The 23955-nt window shown below is 46.4% G+C and overlaps 1 protein-coding gene across 2 annotated transcripts in view; it reads left to right on the top strand.

The window, feature by feature from the left end:
- The first annotated feature begins 3628 nt into the window (after nucleotides 1-3628).
- The window catches only part of LOC122919363, a 58135-nt gene continuing 37808 nt past the window's right edge, over nucleotides 3629-23955 (top strand). Inside the window, exon 1 of one of the 2 annotated variants that reach the window (XM_044268341.1) lies at nucleotides 3629-3963. In XM_044268341.1, the coding sequence (XP_044124276.1) occupies nucleotides 3932-3963 (32 nt within the window). In that variant the 5' untranslated portion in view covers nucleotides 3629-3931. Of the gene's footprint in view, nucleotides 3981-23955 lie in introns of both variants that reach the window. The other variant, XM_044268342.1, reaches the window with a different exon arrangement.

Here is a 23955-nt window from a genome sequence, read left to right as displayed (position 1 = left end):
AAAGTACCTAACCAAGGGGCCTAAACTATCCTAAAACCTAACGGTCAATACCAGTGAAAAAAAAAAGTGACAGTTTGCACTGATACCTTTTTTCCTTTCACTAGTGATTGACAGGGGTGATCAAAGGGTTAATTGGGGTGCAGGGGGTGATCTGGGGCTAAGCATGTACTGTTGGGCTGGGCGCTAACCGATCCCTAAAGTACCTAACCAAGGGGCCTAAACTATCCTAAAACCTAACGGTTAATACCAGTGAAAAAAAAAAGTGACAGTTTGCACTGATCACTTTTTTCCTTTCACTAGTGATTGACAGGGGTGATCAAAGGGTTAATTGGGGTGCAGGGGGTGATCTGGGGCTAAGCATGTACTGTTGGTGCTACTCACTGTGAAGCCTGCTCCTCTGCTGGATCCAACCGACGAAAAGGACCAGCAGAGGAGCAGGGCAGCCATATAACAGATCATATTTACTAATATGATCTGTTATCTGGCTTCTCATTGGATTTTTTTAAAATCATCAGCTTGCCAGCCGCGATCATTGGCTGGCAAGCTGATGACGCGACCCCCCTTGACAAAATGCCGGGCCGAACTGCGCATGCGCGGGCCGGCAAAGTGCGTCATCTCGCGTCTCGCGAGATGACGCGTATATGCGTCAGTCTGCGCAGCGCTGCCGCCTCCGGACCGCACATCTGCGTTAGGCGGTCCGGAGGCGGTTAAGCAGGATCCTACACTAACACTAACTACACTACCTGTTCTTATCTGCCCTAGCAATATTCCCCTGGCACATTTAAGAAAAAACACCTTAAAAGCACAAGGTTTACTGTTACAGTGTTATGGGGGGAATCTGTGGATGACACACTGCTATGGGGGGAATCTGTGGATGACACACTGCTATGGGGGGAATCTGTGGATGACACACTGCTATGGGGGGAATCTGTGGATGACACACTGCTATGGGGGGAATCTGTGGATGACACACTGCTATGGGGGGAATCTGTGGATGACACACTGCTATGGGGGGAATCTGTGGAAGACACACTGCTATGGGGGGAATCTGTGGATGACACACTGCTATGGGGGGAATCTGTGGATGACACACTGCTATGGGGGGAATCTGTGGATGACACACTGCTATGGGGGGAATCTGTGGATGACACACTGCTATGGGGGGAATCTGTGGATGACACACTGCTATGGGGGGAATCTGTGGATGACACACTGCTATGGGGGGAATCTGTGGATGACACGCTGCTATGGGGGGAATCTGTGGATGACACGCTGCTATGGGGGGAATCTGTGGATGACACGCTGCTATGGGGGGAATCTGTGGATGACACGCTGCTATGGGGGGAATCTGTGGATGACACGCTGCTATGGGGGGAATCTGTGGATGACACGCTGCTATGGGGGGAATCTGTGGATGACACGCTGCTATGGGGGGAATCTGTGGATGACACGCTGCTATGGGGGGAATCTGTGGATGACACGCTGTTATGGGGGGAATCTGTGGATGACACGCTGTTATGGGGGGAATCTGTGGATGACACTGTTATGGGGGGAATCTGTGGATGACACTGTTATGGGGGGAATCTGTGGATGACACTGTTATGGGGGGAATCTGTGGATGACACACTGTTATGGGGGAATCTGTGGATGACACACTGTTATGGGGGAATCTGTGGATGACACACTGTTATGGGGAGATCTGTGGATGACACACTGTTATGGGGGGATCTGTGGATGACACTGTTATGGGGGGATCTGTGGATGACACACTGTTATGGGGGATCTGTGGATGACACACTGTTATGGGGGATCTGTGGGTGACACACTGTTATGGGGGATCTGTGGGTGACACACTGTTATGGGGGATCTGTGGGTGACACACTGTTATGGGGGATCTGTGGATGACAAACTTATGGGGGATCTGTGAATGACAAACTGTTATGGGGGATCTGTGGATGACACTCAACCACTCTCAAACCCAACTGGTCAAACTTGTTAAATGGATCCCAAACACAATATGCACAATAACACCCCCCACCCCCTCCAACACTTAACCCCTTCATGGCCTAAACATTTTTTTTAAAGCAGAACACAAAGCTAAATAGAGCTGGGTGGGCTGGCAAGGGAGGGGTTAATAACAATAAGTGATGGAGGATCCTGGCCCTGTGGGATAGTCCAGAAAACAGCTTTGCATTTTACCCCTGAGCAAAGACCACACAACATAGAGCTGCCTAGCCAAGTAGACAACATAAGGATCAATATGAAAATAAATAATTTGGAGCCTTTGAAATAGCTCAGCTCAGTATGCGGCATAGGCTATTCTCACACTGCCGTTTCTGAGTCCGCCTGTGAGATCTGTTTCAGGGATCTCACAAGCGGCCCCAAACAGATCAGTTTTGCCCCAATGCATTCAGAACGGATAAGGATCCATTCAGAATGCATCCGTTTGGCTCCGTTCTGCCTCCATTCCGCTCTGGAGGCGGACACCAAAACACTGCTTGCAGTCGGATCTTTAGATTCTTTTAACCTGTGACTCATTTGATTCTTAGACTCCCTCCTGTACAGTGTGTGACTCAGACTCAGAGCTGCTAGTGCTTGCCTTGCCTCAGCTCTGATTGGTTGGTGGGCGTGTAGGGGAGGGGCTGGCAGAAGCAGCTTCCACTCTAGGATCAGATTACACTCCTCCCGAGCCCCTCCCCTCCCTGCTGCCAGCGGCTCTGCTATTGTCTGTGTGCTAGGTCAGACTGAGCTGTTTCACTCGGATCAGCTCAGTCAGGTGAATCGACTCCTCCGGTTCAGTGAACTGAATCGATTCAAATGGATGATTCATGAACCGGACATCACTAGCAAGGAATAATCAATTGCTCCCCTCTAGCGATGCAATAAAGTTCAACTCAAGTCACTGACAAATGGGAGGGGGAAACTGGCCAAAAGCCCATGAGGAGCAGGGGCAGAGGATGGGAGTGGCAGTGGCTCTGACTGCAACAGTCTATCTCCGTGGCTTTCCTCGCACCTTTGCCTAGGGCCAGGGCAATAAAAGGAGGGTGCATCCTAAAGTAGGTGACCCTGCCTGATGGTGCCCTTAGTGTTGTAGGTTTTGGTGTGGGTGAAAGACAGGAGGTGTTGGTGCTGTGGACTTCAAATGGTGTTGGAATCAGTAATAAGGCCAGATATAACAGAATAAACGCCTCTCTTTACAGAATGAGGGTTGTAGTACTTCCAACAGTCTCAGAACACAGTTCCAACAATAAACAGTGCAAATCTCCCCAGATAGTTTTGTATGGGTATAGACCAGGTACCAACGTTTTCGTACTCTCTTTCTCTGCAGAATCTGAGGCTGGCAGAAATGATTTTGGGAGTGTAATAATTTGCAACTGAGGTGTACAGGCAAAGCTGGCCTTAGGTATGTCCGACCTGAACGGTAGCACTTTACCCTGGACCCCTGAAGGGGGATGCCAAACCAGGGCCGGGAGGAAAGGTAGGCAGCATATGGTGAGAGAAGCACATAGAAGTTGCAGACATCTTCCCCAAGTGCTGGTCTTTCACAGTTAGAATACCTCTTCCTGTTTACAGCATCTCGCATCTCCTCCCGACTTAGCTCTGAGAAACCAGCAGTGGCGGTAGCAAATTGAAGGGAGGCAGAGTGGCCCATACAAGTCTGTTCTTACCTGGGATCACAGGTGCAAGCAGGACTTAGATTTAGGTCCTGCATCCTCTCCTCTTTTCTTTCCTCTGGCACTAGCACTACATAAGGCAGGCAGTCTGAATACAAGAGGAGGAGAAGAAGAACAATGCGGGCTGAGACACAGCCTACTACAATACCCACGCCTGGCTGTCTGCACTCCGCAGTAACAATAACAATTTAGCAAGTGAGGAAGCCCTTTCTGACCTGTTCCCTCTCTCTTCACTGCCATCCTGAAGATCAGGCTGAATGAGTAAGAAAGCTTCTGGTGTCTACACGTGGTGAGTTTAATTTATTGGTGAGTGGATGTCTTTCTGCCTATCTAATTTACCTATCTATGACACGTATATAGGGGCACTAACAGTGCTCTGTTAGTGGGCACTAAGCAGGCATAACTACTGTGAAGGGGCATTATGGGTCCCCAGGGTGGACTGAGTGGCCCCAATATTGCAGACGGGGCAACATGAGTAGATAGAGCCAATATAAGTTGGCAGGGTCAGTAATTTCAAAGTGCAGCACAAAATATCTCCACAGAAGCTGCCCCTCTGTGGTGGCCATCAATAGCTGCCAGGTTCTGCCATCTGCCTCTTATTAAGATATGGAGCAAGGGACTTAGGAGGAGACATGTGGGCCACAGCACCAAGCCAGCCCTACCTTCAGCATGCTGCCTGAACGTCTTCTAATAATGACCCCTATAGTTCTCCCAGTAGTATGTACCTGGCCAGTGGAAGTGAGGAAGGCTAAGGTCGCCTTATGGACATCAGTCCACCAGTAACATTCCTGGTAGGGTCTATGGCCACTCCGCCACTGTATGACCCTCATTGGGCTTTTCAGAAGTTGGGAGCTATGCATGTACTTCAGTGCTGACACCATTTGGTACTTATTTTGCGATGCAGGCACACAGTGCGGCTGCAATGTTCTGTAGATGCCAGTCTGCCTTGTGGTCTGTGCTCCGTGCCATAACCACACGCCCCAAGATGCCATCCAGGTCTGGCCTGTTATGGAAGGTCACGCACACCACATACGTCACAAAAAAAAAGCACCAAATGGTAAAATCAGTAGTTCTCTGTCCCACCATTTGGAGTGTTTTTGTGATATACTGTAGGTGCCATGGTTGACGTTCCGCAGATTCAGGCCTGGCTAAAAGAGCACAGATCTGCATGACATCTCGGAACCAGAGACAGGCGAGTACGGTTCTAACATAAGGGAAACTATGGGGGGGGGGGGGGTCGTCAGACCATAAGGCACACTATAAAGGGGCCCAGACTAGTAATACAGCAATAGGCTATATACACACACATGGGGCACAGTGTGTGGCACTATATAATTAGGTGGTGGCTTTACCATTAAGGGCACTGCCTGTGTGGGGCTTTATTTTCAGAGGGCACAGAGTGGTAGCATTCTGTCTTGGCAAACTACAACCCCCAACATACCTTTACACCTGTTCAGGCTGTTGTGCCTTTTCATAGGTGTATAACAATTACATCAAAATATCCTAATTATAGTGGATATGATATATAATAGGCCATATTGTTTTATATTCATATTGTGTATGTATTTTAAAATAGGCCGAAAGAGGTTCAAGGAGAGGACACAGTTCATATAATTTCTTCTCTGTACATGTACCAGTCTGAGAAGAGTCATTCTTGTCTCCTTATAGATTTATGACAGATAAGGATATTTTCTAGATGCATCTGGTGCTAATTACCCCTACGGTTTAATGTCTATTGATGAAGCTGAAAATCTGTGATGTATATGTATAATGAACATTAAATTTTAGTATAAGATAGCCAATAGGAAACATGGATTGTACTATGTTGTTAAATATTATGAAGGACGTCAATGCATCTATTATCTTATAAATTTCTCACTAGGAACGCATACACTGCTAAAGCATGGTGAGAAGAATTTTCAGTGTAGGGTAAACTTTGTTAGCGAGATAGTGTTATTTTAACTAACAATCAACCATTGGAGTAACAGAGGAGACACACATGTCTGTGAGAGTACAAGGTCTATTATATTCTTATCGGTACCATAAATTTGATTAGTGTAGGAAATGTCTGAAATAGTACCCAAACGTCTGTGTTTTAATTGGTCCATGTGTCAAAGATAATCCATTAGCTCCGATTTAGGATTCCTTATGTTATGTGTATGGAATGTAAGAGGAGATCAGGCCTGGACATTTAACCCTTACTAGTATGATGCTAATAGCTTATGCAATAGTGCTACCTAGGTATATATAGGTAACATTGCGCCAACAGTTGAAATGCATTTTGGGCAATATAGTGACATCATAGTCATTATCATATGTACACGCCTAACCAACAATGATTAGAAAACTCCAAGTTAGGAAGGTGTGTCTAACTGAAAAGTTTGTGATCATAAACCACACACACACAAAAGAAAAATAACACAGAGAAACAAAGAAAGAAAGGAGAGACCCCAGGAGAAAAATTCAAATTATCAGAACGTACTTCAGAAATGAGTCCCCTTAGACTCTGAATATCAACTGCACTCTTGGGTAATGTATAACTTTATTATGTGCAGTATTGATTGAATTAATTGGCTTGATATTTAGGAAAATCCCCGTTTTAGTGCGGATGTATAATGTTAAGTGCTACATCAATATTATCACTATTGAGTAAAGATACATATTACTGAATAAAAGATCTAATATTGATTTCGGAAGAAAATCTATGATTGGAATATTCAATTCCATAGCCAATATCTGGCCTGATAATTTATAAGTTGTGTAGCAATATTACCCGATATCCGAGATTGGTCATAGTTTGAGCTGAGCAAGGCTTCGTATCTGTCCTTATCATTATTGAGTGTATATCTCATAATTGTCATAGAGACGCTGGTATTACATTTTTATGTTTGAAAGGTGATAAGGAACACTGGTATTTGTGTTAGAGCCATCTAGTGGGGAATTTAGGGCACTGCTTACAACTGTGTATTATTGCATATTATTGATTTTTTTTCTATTGATTAAGCTTTGATTGTATTTTAAGTTATTGTATGATAAATCATTTATATTTTTGCATAGAAGCTTGTACCTTATTTTACTTATTGCACAATATAATTAAATTAACGACTATCTTTTTTTGAGGTGTTTTATATGTCCACCTGTAGGATCAATTCTCTTTGAAATGTTTCCTTTGAGCCTATCTTTTATATAAAGCATTTGCTTTATATCCCTGACAAAACCATACTTGGACCTGTAGTTTCACTTTTCATATTTATATGGCAAGGGCTAACTTAACTATTCAAATGATATCTGTATTTGAGCTGTGCTGCGTATATGTACCAGGCTTGGCTCTGCTGTGTATATGTAACAGGCTTAGCTCTGGTGCTGTATTTATGTACCAGGCTTGGCTCTGGTGCTCTATTTATGTACTGTGCTGCTGCTCTATTTAGGTATAGGGTGGCCACTGGCTTCACCCCAGAAAGCTGTACTTCACCGGCCATGCCCCCAGATGGATAAGCCATGCCTCAGTTATGTGAAGCCACGTCCCAATCACAGGCAGGAAAAATAATGGGAGGAGGAGAACAAAGACGTTTCTGAAGGGAAGGTCAGCTGAGGTTAGACGGGGCGCTTCTCTCCCCCGCAGTCAGCCACACAGAGCCATGTCTGCAGGCTTTGGAGGGAGACAAGCCTCAGTCAGTTGCTGCAGCTCATGCTCAGACAGCACAATGCTGCTGTCTGAGCATGAGCTACTGAAAGGGTGGACATCTGTCATGCCCTGCTCAGGCTATGTGCGGAGGTCTGCCAGATTAGCAGCACGTGTGTAGTCTTTTTGTTTTGTTTTGGAGTTGAGCTATATCCGCCTCCCTTCAGGTGCACTGGGTGTGGTCGTTGGTTTGAGTTTAAATTATGCCCACTCCCAGTGTCCTGTGCGGGTTATAGCTTCTGTCTGGCTCAGAGGAAGGAAGGAAGGATGGATGGATGGATTTGCTGTTCCTGCTCAGTAAATATAAGTAGTTTTTTGTTTTCTTGTGATGGTCTGTCTAGGCTGTTAGAGAGACGCCTGCCCCTCCTGGTTCTGAGGGAGCAGGCTGCCTCTTTCCCCCTTTCACCATCTTAGGGTATCTTCAGCCCAGGCACGAGGACACGTTATTCCCACCTTCAGGGTCTAAACGTGGGCATAAAAGTCTAGGGGAAGCTGGAAAAGATTTGTCAGGAGGGGACCTTTATCCCCAGCTTCTTGACTAGACACTTGTTTGTTTATTTTCTGTGCATCTTGTATCCTGTCCGCCGTGACAAGGACAGGAGCCAGAAAACCGAACTGTCCAGCCACCTTATCTACGTACAGCGCTTGGCTCTGGGGCTGCATCTACGTACAGCGCTTGGCTCTGGGGCTGCAGCATCTACATACAGCGCTTGGCTCTGGGGCTGCAGCATCTACATACAGCGCTTGGCTCTGGGGCTGCAGCATCTACATACAGCGCTTGGCTCTGGGGCTGCATCTACATACAGCGCTTTGCTCTGGGGCTGCATCTACGTACAGCGTGTGAAGAAATCCCCTTTTTCTTTCAATATTTCTTCCTATGCCATTCGGTAGGTGTAACTACCAAACGCTGGATCTATATGTACCGAATTTTCTAGAAAAGCGCTATTTGGTACTTACTTTGTTTTTCCCTTGTTCTAAAGTGACCGGCAAAGACACCCAAACTTATGGAACTATTTTGGGCAGCCCACCCAGGGTGAACCGGTCACAGAAGACTTCCATGTTTCTTTGAGAACCCCTAAACCGATCGGGGTAAAATTTGAATATGTTGATCACCCAGATCAGGGCTATCAGGGGACATATGATGTGTGGGGATACCTCATGTGAAAAGGGGTGTTCCAGATATTGGGGAAAACTGTGACTTTTCTGCCTAGAGATAATCAAGTTGCTACTTTATCAGGCTTGATTATCTCCAGGACTAGGGGAAATCATTGTATGTTTATGCTGGAAGGGTGGTATGTTTCCATTGTACTTGATTGGCTATACTGTGTCCCTCCCTGTGGGATGTCCCCTTGCATGGGGACTTGCATAAAAGCCTGTGTGTGTTAATTAAAGCGTGTTTTCTATTTGTACCCTTCTTCTGGACTTCGGCTGATGTTTGGGGATCCACATGCTTTAATAAGGGATTTATCTTAAAAAGTTATTGGCATTCTGTATGGAATTTGTCTACTTGTCAACTGCCGAACGGAGTGCTATATTCACCAGGCTCGGGCGGTTCAGGAGGAAACTACTGAATGTGGTTTAAATATACTGGGTTGCATTTCTGCACAGCGCTTGGCTCTGGTGCTGCATTTCTGCACAGCGCTTGGCTCTGGTGCTGCATTTCTGCACAGCGCTTGGCTCTGGTGCTGCATTTCTGCACAGCGCTTGGCTCTGGTGCTGCATTTCTGCACAGCGCTTGGCTCTGGTGCTGCATTTCTGCACAGCGCTTGGCTCTGGTGCTGCATTTCTGCACAGCGCTTGGCTCTGGTGCTGCATTTCTGCACAGCGCTTGGCTCTGGTGCTGCATTTCTGCACAGCGCTTGGCTCTGGTGCTGCATTTCTGCAGTGAGCACCAGAACTTGGTATGGCACCACTCAAACAGCTTCCTCTCCATTCGCTGTATTGGGACTTCTGAAAATACCTGAGCCAGCCCTAAGATATTTTAGGAAGGCCCATAGCAAATTGAAGGGCCATTCAATGCTCTCCATTCATTTCAGAATCCCGCTCTTGAGATAGGAGCAGCTCCCAGAGTTGGGAATTGCACCAGACATTCATGCCACATTCTATCAATATGCCATAAATGTGCTAGATGGGAATACCTCTTTGAACATTAACTATGCATTCTCTTCTGCATAAAATTTAAAGGGAACCTGTCACCAGGATTTTGCAGATTTAGCACATCCACAATATCCAGTCCCCATAGCTCTCTGTACTTTTGTGTAAAAAAAAAAAAAAAGATTTGATACATATGCAAATTAACCCGAGATGAGTCCTGTTCCTGAGATGAGTCCAGCGTGAAAGAGTGCAGCATTCGCGATGCGCGAGCTAGCGCATGCGCAGTGTCGTCATTGCGTTCCTTCCCTGTGCTGGCATCAACCTCAAGGAACGAACTGCGCATCGCGAGATTACGGCGCTCTAGCTTTGTGATGTTGGGGAGCAAGGAGGAGATTCTAAAGGATGTGGGGCAGTGCTGGGCTCCTTTACGGGAAGTTGGTATCTTAGCAATTTTCCACTCACAGCAGTAAAGTCTATAAGCAGCAATATAGGATAGCTTCTTAGTGAAAAGGAGCTCTGGAGCGTTGTCCATGAAGTCATCATTCTCCATGATACGGCTCCGCTATTGATTATTCTAGTAATCAAGTTTTCTACCAATTAATCCAGTAATCTTCTAAAGAAAAACATATTAAAAAGAACATTTTCTAAAAAAAGAAAAAAAAAAAATTAAAATCAGCCCCCCATGCGATCAGTCTCCTCCCCCCTACAATCAGTCCTCAGCACCATCAGCCCCCCTCCATGCCATCAGCTCCCCCAGTGCCATGAACTCCGCCATGCCATCAGTTCCCCCACTCCCCCTCCTAGCCATCAGCCTCCAGCCACAGCGCCAGTCAAATAAAATACTTACCTTTCCCGATAGGGGTGCCACTGACACTCCATAGTTCTTCCATTCTCTTCTTCACAAGATGCACTGGGAACGGACATCACACAGCGACAGGTCGTAGTGCGTGCTTACATGCACTACATCCCGACAATGTGTGTACCTCAGGAGAACAGTGCAGCGCGGTGCTGGCCGGCAGGAGACCATGGAGCAGTGAATAATATCAAGAGCTTCACTCACACTCTGTGGAGACATAGTATAAATGAATCCTCCATGCAAAAAAAATTTGCACTGGGGACTTTTTTTGCGTTAAGTTACTCTATTGATTCGAGTAATCTTTTCAGCCCTACTTCAGTATGTCTCTGTCAGTGGACCCTATTTGGTAGCGTCAGCATGATGGGAATTACAGCAGCAGATGGCTCCGAATATCATGCTGGACTAGCACAGACTTCTTTTGGGTTTGCGCAATCTCTCATGTTCTCCAGTGTAGCGGGTGTCTCTCTTTAGGGTTCTTTTTGGATTCAGTAAGTTTTGGTCTCAGGATAATTGTTAGATAGTCTAGTTGTGGTTCAGCGGATTATGCACAGTCTCCTGAAGGGCAATTCTTAATTTTCCAGCATTTACAAGGGACAAAAACCATTGTAGTCAACATTTGCCCCAGATCAGGCAGTTGGCTCTCCTTAACAGAGATGAAAACAAGACATATGTGACAACACCTGTGGTAAGGTTTTGCAGCACAGTAGGATCTGCAAGATCACAGTGACTTTACTCACACCAGGGCAGTGAAAGGAGTGTGCACCCTTTTTTCCCCCACCGGGCCATACCCTGATGTTGGGGTTCCTGCCTGATGGTAGTTGGGGTGCGTTTGGTGTTCTGGCTTTTGGTGTGGGTGCAAGGCAGAAGATGTTGGTGCTGTGGAATGGAAATGGTGTTGGAGTCTGTAACCAGATCAAATGTAACAGAATAAACATCTTTCTGAGTTGGAAGTACTACAACCCTCACCCTCATTCTGCTCTTCAGTAGTCTCAGAACATTATTCTATGCAATGGGAAACAGAATTGCTAGTTTTCTAGCTCACAAAGTAAAACAACAGAGGCTCTATAATAACATAGATAAAATTCGTAACTTAAGGGGCCAAGTGGTCTGTGACCCTGTCCAGATCACCGACACGATAGCAGAATATTTGCAGGGAATATATATCATTAAAATAGAGACCCAAAGACAATTCAACCTACTACACCTATGATTAATGAATTCTTGGAGTCTATAAAAGTACCCCGCTTGAAAAATGGGCAAAAAGTTTAACTCCCCAATCTCAATACAGAAAATAAAAAATGCAATTAAACAAAATTTAGGATTAATAAAGCCCTGGGTTCGGATGACTCTTTTCCTGAATATTATCAGTAGAGACGAGCGAATCGCATCCAACAAAGTGGAATTCTATCCGAATTTCAAGATAAATTCAATTCGCCGTAAAGACGAATTTCCTCATGTTTCGTGGTAGAAAAATCAATTTAACCTGCAATAATGTAAATAACAAACAAACAAACAAAAAAAAAAAAAAAAATCATACTTACCTCCTCCTCTTGCTTACGACTGCCCGGACGCCGCCATCTTGATTGAAGATCTCGGCTGAAATCCCATGCGTGGTGATGTATGATGTCACCACACTGGCCGGCTCGTCACAAGGAAATTAAGACAATAAGCATGATAAAAAAAAAAAAAAAATTCTGTTCATTTTACCGTTTTTACTCTCAGATGCCGCAATCATGTATGAACACAGCATCTGTGGAGTACAATGATGGGGAGCTACGCTATCGCAGCTCCCTGTCACTGCACCCGGTACTTACAAAAAAAAAAAAAAATGTGCTTTGTGATGAAATAACTATTATAATCTATTACACCTCCAATAGAAATGATACATAATAAAATAATTGCTATACTTAAACCTAAGAAGGATCTTTAAACACCAGCAAGTTATAGACCTATATCATTAATTAGCATTGACATAAATATATCATATTAGCTGACAGAATGAGGACAGTTCTAAGAGATCCGATTTAAATCAGATCAATTTGGTTTTATGCCCAGAAAGCAGACCCAAGATGCAACACATAGAACATAGATTATTTAGAGATGAGCGAATTTCATATTTTGAAATTCGTTCACACTTCGTTTGGTGGTAAAAGGTGAATTGTGTTATGGATTACGTTGCAACGGACCATGACGCAATTCTATGACGGACAGCATAACGGAATGCCTTTAGAGGCATTCCACTATTTATTCCGTCATAATAGAAGTCTATGAGCTGCAAAACGGATCCGTCCTGCAGGGAAGTCCTGGGTGACGCTAAATAAATAACCCCTTTAAAATCTGATTCTTCATGAATATTTGCAGGTATCATACTATAAGGTAAATTAAAGTAAATCGAAATTAATAATAATACCTAACAATAGTTTACCATAAAAATAAAATAAAAAAATAGAAAATAATTTTCCATATGAGATAGTTGAGCTGGGTTTTGATTACCTAGGTATCAGACTGATGGAACGGATTGAGATCATTCTTTAACCCCTTAGGGACACAGCCTTTTTACACCTTAGGACCAGGCCATTTTTTGAAAGTCTGACCAGTGTCACTTTAAGTGATGATAACTTTAAAACGCTTTGACTTATCCAGGCCATTCTGAGATTGTTTTTTCGTCACATATTGTACTTCATGACACTGGTAAAATAAAGTTAAAAAAAATATTTTTTTTTGCATAAAAAAATGTCAAATTTACCAAAAATTGGGAAAAATTAGCAAATTTCAAAGTTTCAGTTTCTCTACTTCTGTAATACATAGTAATACCCTTAAAAATTGTGATGACTTTACATTCCCCATATGTCTACTTCATGTTTGAATTATTTTGGGAATGATATTTTATTTTTTGGGGATGTTACAAGGCTTAGAAGTTTAGAAGCAAATCTTGAAATTTTTCAGAAATTTACAAAAACCCAATTTTTAGGGACCACTACAGCTCTGAAGTCACTTTGCGAGGCTTACATAATAGAAACCACCCAAAAATGACCCCATTCTATAAACTACACCCCTCAAGGTATTCAAAACTGATTTTACAAACTTTGTTAACCCTTTAGGTGTTGCACAAGAGTTATTGGCAAATGGGGATGAAATTTGAGAATTTCATTTTATTGCCTAATTTTCCATTTTAACCAATTTTTTCCACTAACAAAGCAAGGGTTAACAGCCAAACAAGACTGTATCTTTATTGCCCTGACTCTGCCGTTTACAGTAAACACCCCATATGTGGCCGTAAACTACTGTACGGCCACACAGCGGGGCGTAGAGTGAAAGGTGCGCCGTTTGGTTTTTGGAAGGCAGGTTTTGCTGGACTGGTTTTTTGACACCATGTCCCATTTGAAGCCCCCTGATGCACCCCTAGAGTAGAAACTCCATAAAAGTGACCCCATCTAAGAAACTACACCCCTCAAGGTATTCAAAACTGATTTTACAAACTTTGTTAACCCTTTAGGTGTTGCACAAGAGTTATTGGCAAATAGGGATAAAATTTGAGAATTTCATTTTTTTGCCTAATTTTCCATTTTAACCCATTTTTTCCACTAACAAAGCAAGGGTTAACAGCCAAACAAGACTGTATCTTTATTGCCCTGACTCTGCCGTTTACAGAAACACGCCATATGTGGCCGTAAACTACTGTACGGCCACACAGCGGGGCGTAGAGTGAAAGGTGCGCCGTTTGGTTTTTGGAAGGCATGTTTTGCTGGACAGTTTTTTTGACACCATGTCCCATTTGAAGCCTCCCTGATGCACCCCTAGAGTAGAAACTCCATAAAAGTGACCCCATCTAAGAAACTACACCCCTCAAGGTATACAAAACTGATTTTACAAACTTTGTTAACCCTTTAGGTGTTGCACAAGATTTAATGGAAAATAGAGATACAATTTCAAAATTTCACTTTTTTGGCAGATTTTCCATTTTAATATTTTTTTTCCAGTTACAAAGCAAGGGTTAACAGCCAAACAAAACTCGTTATTTATGGCCCTGATTCTGTAGTTTACAGAAACACCCCATATGTGGTCGTAAACTGCTGTACGGTCACACGGCAGGGCGCAGAAGGAAAGGAATGCCATACGGTTTTTGGAAGGCAGATTTTGCTGGACTGGTTTTTTTGACACCATGTCCCATTTGAAGCCCCCTGATGCACCCCTAGAGTAGGAAACTCCAAAAAAGTGACCCCATTTTAGAAACTACGGGATAGGGTGGCAGTTTTGTTGGTACAAGTTTAGGGTACATATGATTTTTGGTTGCTCTATATTACACTTTTTGTGCGGCAAGGTAACAAGAAATTGCTTTTTTGGCACCGTTTTTTTTTTTGTTATTTACACCATTCATCTGACAGGTTAGATCATGACGTAATTTTAAAGAGCAGGTTGTCACGGACGCGGTGATACCCAATATGTATACAATTTTTTTTATTTATGTACGTTTTACACAATAATTTCATTTTTAAAACAAAAAAAATGTTTTAGTGTCTCCATAGTCTAAGAGCCATAGTTTTTTAAATTTTTGGGCGATTATCTTAAGTAGGGTCTCATTTTTTGTGGGATGAGATGACGGTTTGATTGGCACTATTTTGGGGTGCACATGACTTTTTGATTGCTTGCTATTACACTTTTTGTGACGGAAGATGACAAAAAATGGCTTTTTTTACACCGTTTTTATTTTAATTTTTTTACGGTGGTCATCTGAGGGGTTAGTTCATGTGATATTTTTATAGAGCCGGTCAATACGGACGCGGCGATACCTAATATGTATACTTTTTTTTTATTTATGTAAGTTTTACACAATGATTTCATTTTTGAAACAAAAGAAATCATGTTTTAGTGTTTCCATAGTCTAAGAGCCATAACTTTTTCAGTTTTTGGGCGATTATCTTGGGTAGGGTATGATTTTTGCGGGATGAGATAACGGTTTGATTGTTACAATTTTGGCGTAGATGCGACTTTTTTGATCACTTTTATTACCTTTTTTGGGAAGTAAGGTGGGCAAAATTCCAATTTCATCATAGTTTTTAATTTTTTATTTTTATGGCGTTCACCGTTCGGGTAAAGTAACATTACCGTTTTATAGATCAGGTCGTTACGGACGCGGCGATACCAAACATGTGTAGGGAATTTTATTTTTTTCATTTTTAATCAGTGATAAATGTGTTTTTTGATTTTTACTTTATTTTTCACTTTTTTCACTTTTTTTTTGACCCAGACCCACTTGGTTCTTGAAGATCCAGTGGGTCTGATGTCTGCATAATACAGTACAGTATATATTGTACTGTACTGTATTTTACTTACACTTTGTCTGAACAGATCTATGCTTTCAGCACAGATCTGTTCAGCACCATGGACAGCAGGACGCCTGAGAAGGCGTCCTGTTGCCATGGGAACCTTCCCCGTCTGCTCAGTAGTGGCCAGAACTGCGCAGACGGGGAAGGGTAAGGACGGGGCTTGGGGGGCTGCCTGGAAGCTCTCTCCCTCTCCATTCGGGGGACTGCAAAGGCACAGCAGCCCCCCGATCGGAGAGGGAGGGAGCTCCCTCTTACTGTTAACCTTTTCCATACAGCGGTCCGTATGGACCGCTGTATGGAAAGGGTTAAACGGCTGACATCGCATCACCAATGTCAGCCGTTTATACCAGGGTGCCAGCAATGTGCTGGCACCCTGGTATACCCACTAGACGCCAACGATTACGCAATGGGAGGCGGGCGGGGGATCGCGATCCCGCCTACCGCACCGCCCGCCTCCCGCACCGCCCGCAACCCTCCCCCTGCACCTCCCACCGTGCTCGAATAACTCAGGGGTGCAGGGGGGAGGGATACATTTATATTTTACGAATGCAAAAGTTTCTGATCCCCGCGGTCAGGGACCGCGGGGATCAGAAACTGCAGAAATCGCAGCAAACCGCAGGTCTGAATTGCCCTGCGGTTTGCCGCGATCGCCGACATGGGGGGGTCACGGGACCCCCCCGCGCATTTAGCCTAGGTGCCTGCTCAATGATTTGAGCAGGCACCGGGTTCCGATCACTGCCAGCCGCACGGCAGTGATCGAAAATGCACAGGGCGTACATGTACGCCCTGTGTCCTTAAGTACCAGGGCACAAGGGCGTACCTGTACGCCCTGTGTCCTTAAGGGGTTAAAAGAATGTTGAGTTACAAACAAATAAAATAACAATTTAAATCTCTAGAAAAATTGCAGCACCATTTTCTTGTAAAAAAATATAAATAAATAATAATAATTATTATTTTTTTTTTTTCATTTTCACAGCTTAATTCTATGAAACGCCTGTTGGTTCACTTTTTTTGGGTTTTCAATATGGGGGTACCTCAGCGCCCAAAGACCATTCCAGCAAAATCTTCCCTCCAAAAACCATACAGCGCTCCTTTCCTTCTGAGCCCTGCCGTGTCGCCATACAGCAGTTTACAACTATATGTGGGGTGTCTCTGCAAACTGCAGAATCATCATAATAAGTACTGAGATGTTTTTTTGTTAACCCTTGATGTGCTGCAGGAAAAAAATTGATTAAAATAAAAAATTGGAAAAAAGTGAAATTTTGAAATGTCATCTCCATTGTGCTTTAACCTCTCCAGGACCGCGGTAAGCAGGATTGCGTCTTTGCGGCGGTCCTGTTACTTTGGGTGGACGCGCCGGTGCGTCCTCTCGCGAGACGCAAGATTTCAGGCAAAGCCGGCCCGCGCATGCGCATCGTGGGCCAGCAAAATTTAAAAGACAAGTTCGTCATCAACCTACCACCCAATGATTGTCGCTGGCAGGTTGATGATTTTCAAAAAAACTAATCAGAAGCCATGTAACACATTATATTTGTAAATATGATGTGTTAAATGGCTGCTGTGCTCCTCTGCTCCTTCTTTTGGTCGGTTGGTTCCAGCAGAGGAGCACACATCACTGAGTACCCGCCAACACCACACTTAGCCCCCAGATCACCCTCCATCACCCCAATTAACCCCTTGATCACCCCTTCTTGCCCCTGTCAATCACTAGTGAAAGGGAAAAAAGTGATCAGTGTAAACTGTCACTTTTTTTTTTCCCACTGGTATTGACTTACAGTTTTAGGATAGTTTAGGTCCCCCCCCAGTCTCTTGGGGTTACAAGGAACTATTAACCCTGATTTATGTGTGGAGTATTATAGGCCGTATCGTTCTATTGCCCATTAAAGATGCAGGGGTGAACCCAACAAAAAGGGTTAACTCTGCACTGAGGCTCCCAAGGAATGTGCTAGTTAATTTGTCCCTTTGTTCTATTGTGTTAGTGATCGGAGGAGTAGCTGACTCCGGTGTAGAGGAATAGATCACCCTCTGATACACTCAGGAGATAATCCCATCGCATGTGTCTACTCTCTCCCTATTCTTTAATTAAGACACTGGGGAGGGGGATGTCTGTTTGCACGCTGTTCATGTTTGATTAAGTTATGTTAGACCTCTTGAACTGTATATGTATACTGAGTTAGTCCATTGTCTTAGTTAACTGCAGCACAGGCAGAGGGGGTGTGCCTCTGGTCTGTGGAATTGTATACATTGTGAGTGCTGGCTGGAATTATAGTGTCCTGTTCTACCCTTCATGAAGTCGTGGCTCATGTTTGGGGGATTGGAGAACTACACTCTGGGGATTGCTATAATCATTATACTCTCCAGAGTATAATCCCTACCTCTTGTAAGAGCTGTTCCTGTTTCGCTCTGGAGTAAGGAGAGGTTCACCTACTGGAAGCTGGAGCCCGGAGTTGGGTCCAGGGTGGGAGGAGTAAGGCAAAACCCCAAACCAAGCTGACGCAGTTCGTGGGGTTTGCGGTGGTAATGGTGTCGAGTGCGGTGCTGAGGGTCCTTGACAAGCACTAGGAGCATCGTTCAACGGAGGCACCCAGTCAGGGTGGCAGGCAATCCGTCACAGGTGTCATGGAGGCAAACTGCTTAATGAGGCAGTAAAACAACTCAATAGCATGAAGCTGCTGGTCTACAGCATCCAGAAACAGCTTGAAGAGTTCCCTGACTCCCCCATCCCTTCTGTTCCACAGAGAAGAGACAGTCACAGTGCAGACTCACTCACAGACTGTCTTCACACTGCTTCAGCCGAGCGGTCTCTCTTCTCCCCAGGCAGCAGGTCCTGTGCAGAGCGGGTGTGTCTGAAGCTTCTCAGGCAAGATGTCCTGCTCTGCTGGACGGAGTGAAGAGGGGGAGGGTGTCTGAAGCTCCGCAGCACAGGAGCTTGTAAGGGGGACAGAAGCAGCCACCTCCTCATGCTGTTGATGCTCCTTGCTCCAGTCTGACGCTGCAGCCCTGCTACTGCTCCTGGGCCCCTTCTGCCCTCAGGGCCCAAAGCAGTGGCTTCCACAATAGCTACACCCCTGGACCTGCGGTTAGTGAATGAAATTACCGCAGCTCCCTGCGCTCCAGCAATGATGGCTTCCATCTGTATTGATGGAAGTGCTCATAGCAGCTCAGTGGGCTCCCCAGGAGTAGTGGGCCCCGACACTTGCCCAGGTATGCTGGGTTCTGTCGCCGGGCCTGCATAGTTGATACGGTTGAAAAAAAACATAAGTCCATCAAGTTCAACCAAGGGATAGGTGGGGACACAAATCCCAGAAGGAAGGGAGACTCAGATTTCTACACATTTTCATAAGCATTAATGTTTACTTTGTCTAACCTTTTTTTAAATCCGTCCCCTGTTCCTGCTGTGACCACGTCCTGAGGTGTCTTTTCCACAGATTCACAGTTACAGTAAAGAAGTTTTGAAGTTTCTGGAGACTGAACCTTTTCTTCTCCAGTCGGAGGCAGTGCCCCCTGTCTTTTGAGGGCATTTTACATGGAACAGTTTTTCACTGTATTTTTTGCATATTCCAGATGAGGCCGCACCAACGCTTTGTAAAGTGGTAATAGTACATCCCTGCCCCATGACTTGTTTATTGCATGACAATATCTTGGTGGCCTTAGAAGCAGCTGATTGACATTGTATACTGTTATTTAATCTACCATCTACAAGGACACCCAAATCCTTTTCTATAAGTGACTCTCCCAGTGTTACATCCCCTAGGTCCTAGGACATATGAAGCACAGAGTATTACTACCAAAATGCATAACTTTACATTTATCCACATTGAACCTCGTTTGCCAAGTTGATGCCCAGTGGCATACATAGAGAAGTAAGGTCCCCATAGCAAGGATCAAACCAGGCCCCCCACACAGGACAGAAGGGTTTCTGCCTAAACCCTTTTTAATGACCCTTGGGCCATTTTTCCACTGCCTCGTTTGCTAAAAGTTGTTCCTTTTGGAAGGAAGAGTCCTGACCAAGTTTTCACACCAAGGCTTCCTGTCATGGTCTTACCTTCTTACTGTTCTCCTTCGTTTGACATGTGCTGGCGGCCATCTTGGTTTCTGGGTTTCTTGTAGCCTCCCACCCTGCGGCTTCTCCTTCCCACTGGGAGGAGCTGGATGCCCAGCTCATATATATATAGGAGGTCTGTGGCTTCAGTTCCTTGCTTGGTCCTCCTGTGTTCACATGCTTCTAAGACTGCTGCTGCTTCTGGTTCCTGATCCTGGCCTCGTCTGACTACCCCGTTGGTTCCTGATCCTGGCTTCGCCTGATTACCCTGCTGGTTCCTGATCCAGGCTTCGTCTGACCACCCTTCTGGTTCCTGACCTCTGTCTACGCAAGACCCTGCTTCGGTTTAGCCATCCGTTTGGACTTTTGCTTACAGCTTGATTTTCAATAAAGCCTTCTTATTTCCACTTATCTCTTGTTGTACGTCTGGTTCATGGTTCCATGACATTAGGACCAAGCCATGAATTTTGACGGTACAGGGCCATCCTCGCTACCTACGCTGGTTGCCAGACTTGATCAGCAGGATCACCTGTTGGGTCGGTTCGCTGTGGCGTTGCAAACCCTGCTTGAACGCACGGCTCATTTCGCTTCCGTTGCCGATGGGTCGGTTGTCGCTCCTGGGCCCGCTCCTACTGCCGCTCCGGTTGTTGCGCCAGAGTCTACCCCGACACCTGTTGCTGCGCCTGCGGTGTCTCGGGGTATGACCGGTTCTGCCCCCCTTCCACGGCGCTTTGGGGGAGAGCCAACTCAGTGCCGAGGTTTCCTTAACCAGGTGGGCATTTATTTCGAGTTGCTGCCACATGCCTTTCCTACTGAGAGATCAAAGGTGGGCTTCTTGATCTCGCTGCTCTCGGACAAGGCCTTGGCCTGGGCCAGCCCTTTATGGGAGAACAACAATCCGGTGGTTGCCGAGTTTTCCGGTTTTGTTGCTTCTCTTCGGAAGGTATTCGATGTGCCGGCTCGTGCTGCCTCTGCTGCGAAGCTCCTTATGTCCATCAGACAGGGTTCACGATCCGTAGCTGAATACGCCATTGAGTTTCGTACCCTGGCAGCAGAGGTGGGCTGGAATAATGAGGCTCTGGTCGCTGCTTTCTCTCATGGTCTCTCGGATGCCTTGAAGGATGAGGTTGCAGCTAAGGACCTACCAGTGGAGCTCGAGTCTCTTATTTCTTTCCTGATTTTGATTGACACCAGACTCAGGGAGAGACCTTCCTTTAAGGAGAGCCTGCGGAGGTCTTCTAACAGATTGGCGCCTACGTTTGCTGTCCCACCCGTGCCTCCCTCTCCTCCCACGCCTCCTGGGGATGACTTGTCTGGGGGTGAACCCATGCAGCTGGGGTTTGCTCGCCTGTCCGAGGGGGAGAGGGTACTCCGGAGACGCGAGGGCCGATGCATGTACTGTGGTCTCGGTGGGCATTTTCGGTTGGCATGCCCGAACCGTCCGGGAAACGCTCGCACCTGAGATCCTGTCGGGGGCAGATCTTGGGTGGAGTCTCCTCGTCCCCGGTTTCCCGTGTTGACAAACCACTGATCACTGTTGTCCTCTCCTGGGTCGGGGGCTCGGTGACGACCCAGGCGTTGGTGGACTCTGGTGCTGGTGGTTTGTTCATTGATAGAGTGTTCGCTGCCGCCAATTCCATTCCTCTGCAGCCTCGAGGTTCCCCACTGGCTCTTGAGGCGATAGACGGCAGACCCCTTCTGCCGCCACACGTGACTCATGAGACCCTTCCAGTGGGGATAGCCATTGGTGCCGTTCACAGAGAGTCGGTCTGTCTCCAGGTGATTTCGTCTCCACACTACTCGGTGGTCTTGGGGTACCCCTGGCTCCAGAAGCATAATCCGACTTTCGATTGGAGATCGGCCGAGATCCTCTCGTGGTCACCGCAGTGTGGGGCTAGTTGCATCCATGGGCCTGTCAAGTTGCTGTGTACTTCCTCGGACTCTCTGTTGCCTCCTGAATACGAAGAGTACCGGGATGTATTCGATAAGGTGCGCGCGGTTGCCCTACCTCCGCACCGCCCATACGATTGTGCCATAGAGTTACAATCTGGTGCCGTTCCTCCTCGTGGCAAAGTCTATCCACTGTCGGTAGCGGAGAATGAGGCCATGGAGGAGTACGTGAGGGAGGCGCTTTCACGCGGACACATTCGCAAATCCTCGTCCCCGGCAGGGGCTGGATTTTTCTTTGTGAAAAAGAAGGGCGGTGAGTTGAGGCCATGCATCGGTTACAGGGGTCTCAATCGCATCACGATCAAGAACGCTTACCCGATACCCTTGATTTCCGAGCTGTTCGATCGCCTCAAAGGGGCCACGGTCTTTACCAAACTCGACCTGAGGGCGGCATATAACCTGGTAAGGATCAAGGCGGGCGATGAGTGGAAGACCGCGTTTAACACCAGGACCGGTCATTATGAATCCTTGGTTATGCCCTTTGGGTTGTGCAATGCGCCCGCAGTCTTCCAGGAATTCATCAACGATGTTTTCCGTGACCTGTTGCAGCAGTGTGTGGTGGTCTATTTGGATGACATCTTGGTATATTCTGAATCCATGGAGGCCCACATTATGGATGTCAGACGAGTGTTGCAACGGTTACGAGAGAACAGGCTGTTCGGTAAGCTTGAGAAATGCGAATTTCACCGATCCCAGGTAACCTTCTTAGGTTACATCATTTCCGCTGAGGGGTTCTCCATGGATCCTGAGTAGGTTTCGGCTGTCTTACAGTGGCCCCAGCCCAGTGGTCTCCGTGCCCTGCAGCGCTTTTTGGGCTTCGCCAATTATTATCGGAAGTTCATCAGGGACTTTTCTATGCTAGCCAAGCCTCTCACGGATCTGACCAGGAAGGGCAGTACTTTCCAGGTCTGGCCGCTCGAGGCCATCCGAGCTTTTGAGGCTCTAAAGTCCGCCTTTGTGTCGGCTCCGATTCTGTCGCATCCCAACCCTGGGTTGCCCTTTGTCCTCGAGGTGGACGCGTCTGAGACGGGAGTAGGCGCCCTTCTGTCTCAGCGTAGAACACCAGAGGGTCCTCTGCTTCCTTGTGGGTTTTACTCCCGGAAACTGTCTTCCGCGGAGTGCAACTATCAGATTGGTGACAGGGAGTTATTGGCCATCGTGCAGGCCCTTAAAGAATGGAGGCACTTGCTCGAGGGTTCGGTGGTTCCGGTTCTCATCCTGACGGACCACAAGAATCTGACCTACCTTCTGAGGCCAAGAGATTGACACCACGTCAGGCCAGATGGGCTCTGTTCTTGTCACGTTTTAATTACGTGGTCTCCTACCTACCCGGTTCCAAGAACATCAGAGCGGATGCCTTATCACGGCAGTACTCCGAGCTGTCCGGGGAGGAGTCGATTCCGACTTCGGTCATACCTCCGAATCAGATCCTGGCCGCCATTCGCACCAGCCTGACCTCTCCCCTGGGTGAGCAGATTTTGGCGGCTCAATCTGGTGCTCCCTCTGGGAGACCCAACGGCAGGTGTTTTGTGCCTGAGGAGTTGCGCACTCGGTTGTTGCGAACCTACCATAACTCCAAGGCCGCGGGGCATCCTGGAAAGAATCAGCTGTCCTGGGCTGTTTCACGTCTGTTCTGGTGGCCTTCTCTACGTTCCGACATCGCCGCATATGTAGCGGCATGCTCCGTTTGTGCCCAGAGTAAGTCCCCTCGGCACCTTCCGTTGGGCCTTTTGCAACCCATAGCCACCGGGGAGTGCCCATGGTCACACCTGGGGATGGATTTCATTGTGGACCTCCCTGCATCCCGAGGCCATACGGCCATTCTCATGATTGTGGATCGGTTTTCCAAAATGTGCCACTGTGTTCCTCTCAAGAAGTTACCCTCTGCACAAGAGTTGGCCACGATTTTCGCCAGGGAGGTCTTCCGGTTGCACGGTTTGCCCAAGGAGATTGTGTCGGATCGGGGGAGTCAGTTTGTGTCCAGGTTCTGGCGCGCCTTTTGCTCCCAGTTGGGGATTCATCTCTCTTTCTCCTCGGCCTACCACCCTCAGTCCAATGGGGCCGCAGAACGATCCAATCAGGCCTTGGAGCAATTCCTTCGTTGCTATGTCTCCGATCACCAAGACAATTGGGTTGACCTCCTGCCTTGGGCTGAGTTTGCCAGGAACACGGCGGTGAACTCTTCCTCTGGGACGTCTCCCTTCATGGCCAATTATGGGTTCCAACCTGCCGTGTTACCGGAGGTATTCTCTCCCCAGGATATTCCGGCTGTGGAGGATCACCTTTCCGTCCTACGTGCTTCTTGGGTACAGATCCAGTGGTCCCTTGAG

The sequence above is a fragment of the Bufo gargarizans genome, chromosome 9, assembly GCF_014858855.1.
Source record: "Bufo gargarizans isolate SCDJY-AF-19 chromosome 9, ASM1485885v1, whole genome shotgun sequence".
NCBI classification, from domain to species: Eukaryota; Metazoa; Chordata; class Amphibia; order Anura; family Bufonidae; genus Bufo; species Bufo gargarizans.
Note: the sequence above shows the minus strand (reverse complement) of the source record. Positions and strands in the feature narration are given on the sequence as shown.